Source organism: Ictalurus furcatus, chromosome 16 (assembly GCF_023375685.1).
Source record: "Ictalurus furcatus strain D&B chromosome 16, Billie_1.0, whole genome shotgun sequence".
Lineage (NCBI taxonomy): Eukaryota > Metazoa > Chordata > Actinopteri > Siluriformes > Ictaluridae > Ictalurus > Ictalurus furcatus.
Window position 1 is genome coordinate 4,426,326 of NC_071270.1, and position 3,675 is coordinate 4,430,000.

At 44.9% G+C, this 3,675-nt stretch overlaps 1 protein-coding gene across 1 annotated transcript in view; it reads right to left on the minus strand.

The window, feature by feature from the left end:
- Positions 1-612: 612 nt before the first annotated feature.
- The window catches only part of fgf11b (fibroblast growth factor 11b), a 19,323-nt gene continuing 16,260 nt past the window's right edge, over positions 613-3,675 (minus strand). The window contains exons 4-5 of the mRNA XM_053645823.1: positions 1,020-1,218; positions 613-890 (exon numbers count right to left, since the gene is read on the minus strand). Of these exons, the coding sequence (XP_053501798.1) occupies positions 760-890; positions 1,020-1,218 (330 nt within the window). The 3' untranslated portion in view covers positions 613-759. The remainder of the gene's footprint in view (positions 891-1,019; positions 1,219-3,675) is intronic.

Genomic DNA, 3,675 nt, shown 5'->3' on the forward strand with positions numbered 1-3,675 from the left:
GGTAGCTAGTTTAGCTAACCAGGACTTCCTCTTGAGAACTTGACTTCATTAAATGAATGAATTCATATTAGGTGGTATTTTGTTGCAAATGAGCAAATATTTGCTCCTGATGAACCTTTTTTGTAAACGAAAATGTACCGTTAAAAGCTACAACGTAATAAAGAAGCTAATAAAATGTAGCTAGCTGGGGAATGTTACCAGGAGATTATTGCTAGCTGGTGAACGTAGCGAACGGAACTCCTTTCTGAGAAAAATATCAATCCACCAATATAGATCCACCTTGTGCTGATGGATGCTAAGGCTAATGCTAATTACTGGATGCTAATCGGTTACTGTTCTCTCTCTCTCTCTCGCTCTCTCACTCACACACACACACACACACACACACACACACACAGACTTGATATTGAGCACTAACAAAATATGAGAAAAGAAGCCACAAACATAAAATTAAACAACAAATCAGGCCGCGGTATCACTGAAGCGGTATAGGAAGATGATTCTCGCATAGCTGGCGGCCATCTTGTTCAACAGGTCTGTTGCATGCTGGGAAATTTGAGTGTAAAAGTGTACAGACTGGGCTGAGGAAGCTCACGCTGAATCAGAAGGAAGGAAGACATGGGATTCTCCTCTCCAGGGTTCCCCCACCACCTCTCAGAATCTGAGAACTTCTTGCCGTGGTGCATGATGGGAAACAGAGTTCCTGGAGTAGCTGGAGTTCTTTGAGTCCCGCCTCCCTCTCCCTCTGACCTCCCTGTGTTATAAGGAGGCGTCGGGCCTTTGCGCCCCTTTGCGTTCGTTCTGCGGCGAGTCCGACGTCTTCGCCGTCTTTCGAGGCGGGCTCTGCTCGGACTCGAGCTCGTGCAGCGACGGTTCCTTGTACATGGCAACTGGGGAAAGACGCAAGTAACCATAGCAACCAGGTGTGAACTCCACACAGTGACGTGAGCAAGGTGACACTTTGGCTTGTTAGCGTAAAGTTGTGTGCTGATGCTGAATAGAACGTGACGGGGACTGACCTTCGATGACCTTGGGAAGGAAGTGGGCGGCGCCTTTGGTCTTCTTCACCCGGTTGCCCTTCATGACCTGGCCGTCACGGTTGATGCCGATGTACCACGAGCGACCCGACTGACTCTGACGGTACAGCATGGACGAGTACGTCACGTAGTAGTTCTCGAACACGCTCTCTTTAAACTTGCACTCAGGGTTGAAGTGCTCCTGGGAAAAAAACCAAACAAACAGATGGAGCAAATAATAACAATTCCGACGTGAAGTTTATCATCTGCTCCTGTTTGGTCTGTGGCTTTTATTTATTATACACACATATACATACACATAGGGTGCCAATAATTATGGCGTTTACTCAACTTCTGCCCAGCCAAGGGCTTCATATTGCATGAAAGCACTGATGCATTCAGATTAATCATCTTAATGTAAAAAATTAAATAAATCGATATTTTAAATAAATAAATAAAACTATTGTTTTACACACACACACACATATATCTATATATATATATATATATATATATATATATATATATATATAAAATTAACTATTTGTAATTAAAAAAACAAAAAACAAAGAAATGCAGCGATACAGTGAGCGATGGAACCAAAGCAGCGTCTCGGAAACGGCTGACTGAAGACGCGGGTCTTTTCTTCCTCTCGGTGTCCGTCAGCTGCCGTGGCAACGATTTAATGACAGCTGGACGGCAACATGAATATTTCTCTTGGGCTCTGCTTGGTCGTCAGGCGTCGCTTCCTTTTCTGACCGTAGCGCAGCAGACTTGCGTCTATTAACGCGCTCGTTCTAATACGGTATGGTTTCTATAGCAACAGCTTGTTCACGGGGACTTGTATGGTGAACGCTCCGTGTAAGAAGATTAAGTTTATGTAACACGTACGGAAGGAGTCTCCAGTGTCGGCGCTGTGTAACGGTCAGAGGTAAAGCTGTAGCTTTACGTTTTCCCACATCGTCAGGACCGAGGAGTTTACGCTGCTTTGCGGTTTCTCAATAACACGACAAGCTGCGTTTTTGTCTTATTAACCTGAAGAGAAAGAATAAAGAGAGGGCTGGGGAGGGAACGAGCGTTTATAGCTGCTGTAACGTAAGCCAGAACAGGAAGTAGGTCACTTCAGGGAACATTTAAATGCAACCAAAGCCTAACTAACACCTCGACGAAGGCGAGCGATAAGACGCCACTGTGAAAAGAAACGCAGAGGATCTGATGGAGCAGATGAAGCGCCCCCTTGTGGAGAATCTTCAGCCTGATGCGAGTGTGTGAGTTAAACGCGAGGCCCACGTCGTGCTCGGGCGTCTAAAAATGGCCGAAGTGCATCTCCTGGCAAATTGAATCTTAATGAAACGATTAGAGAGATTAGAGCAAGTGGAGCAGCCTTCTGACCTTCTCTCTCTCTCTCTCTCTCTCTCTCTGCGTGGTGTTTGATTACATCTCTAATTGAATGTCCTCTGCGTTCATAAGCCGGGCGTCTGAAACAGGAGAAGCGCGCCTCCTAAAACCGTCTGCAGATCAGCGCTGAAATCTCCGTACTGAACGCTCATCCGTGTGCAAGTTCGTTACGGAATAAAACACACGGCGTGTTAATCACCGACTACTTAGCTGGAGTTACTGTTTCCACTCTCCTACAGCGGGAGCGTTTATTCCTTAACACCACAGCAGTTTGCCCACGTTAACACAAAGAAGGGGATTTTGTCTTTTTTTTTATCCATTTATTGCTACATTTCATGTTGGAATCAAGTTAGTTCCTGATCTCACTCACGTTATAGCAGCTGGAGAGCAGTCGTTCCATCATATCTCTCGCTCTTGCTCTCTCTCACTCTCGCGCTCTCTGTCTTTCTCCTTTTTTCTCTCTCTCTTAAAGTTAATAAGACAAAATAAAATGTCGGAAAAACCTAAAGTTACAGCTTTACATTTAATATTTGATGGCATTTGGAAGACGCCGTTTATCCAGAGCGACTTACGTTTATCTCATTTATACAACTGAGGAGTTGAGGGTTAAGGGCCTTGCTCAAGGGCCCGGCAGTGGAAGCTTGGCAGTGCTGGGATTTGACCTCATGACCTTGCGATCAGAAGTCCAACAACACCACTGACACTGGAGACTCCTTCCGTAAATGTTTAATAATAAATGTCTCCTTACAGCAGTGTTCAGGAAAATTCCAGGGAAAATAAAAAAAAAAAGATCCAGATTTGATTCCTTCGTCACCTCGGTGTGTGTGTGTGTGTGTGTGTGTGTATGCACGTTGCTGCTGATAAACTCCATTTAACTCCAGTAGCTCGGAGCTACGACGTCATCGTCCAACACGTCCCGCAATCAATAAACTTTGCTTTTTTTCTTTTTTTTTTTGTCCGTTCAGCGAGCATGAAATTGACAGACGGAGGCGTGAGGATCTAATCGTCCCGCGAATCTGTCCTCCTCGTCCTCCTCCTCCTCTGACGAAGATGATAATGAGGACGGACAAATCACTTTCTCAAAGTCAGAAACGCTTCACAGTGAAGTCGAACAGCAGCGGATTTGACCTCGGGTAACCCCGAAAACTCGGGTCAATGTTTATCTTAAATCGTTTATGAAAATAATTCAGAAATGTGTTGCGTTATGGTGTTTCGGGGTTTTTTCTTTCTTTCTCGTCCTATCTTGCCATTTGCAGTTTTG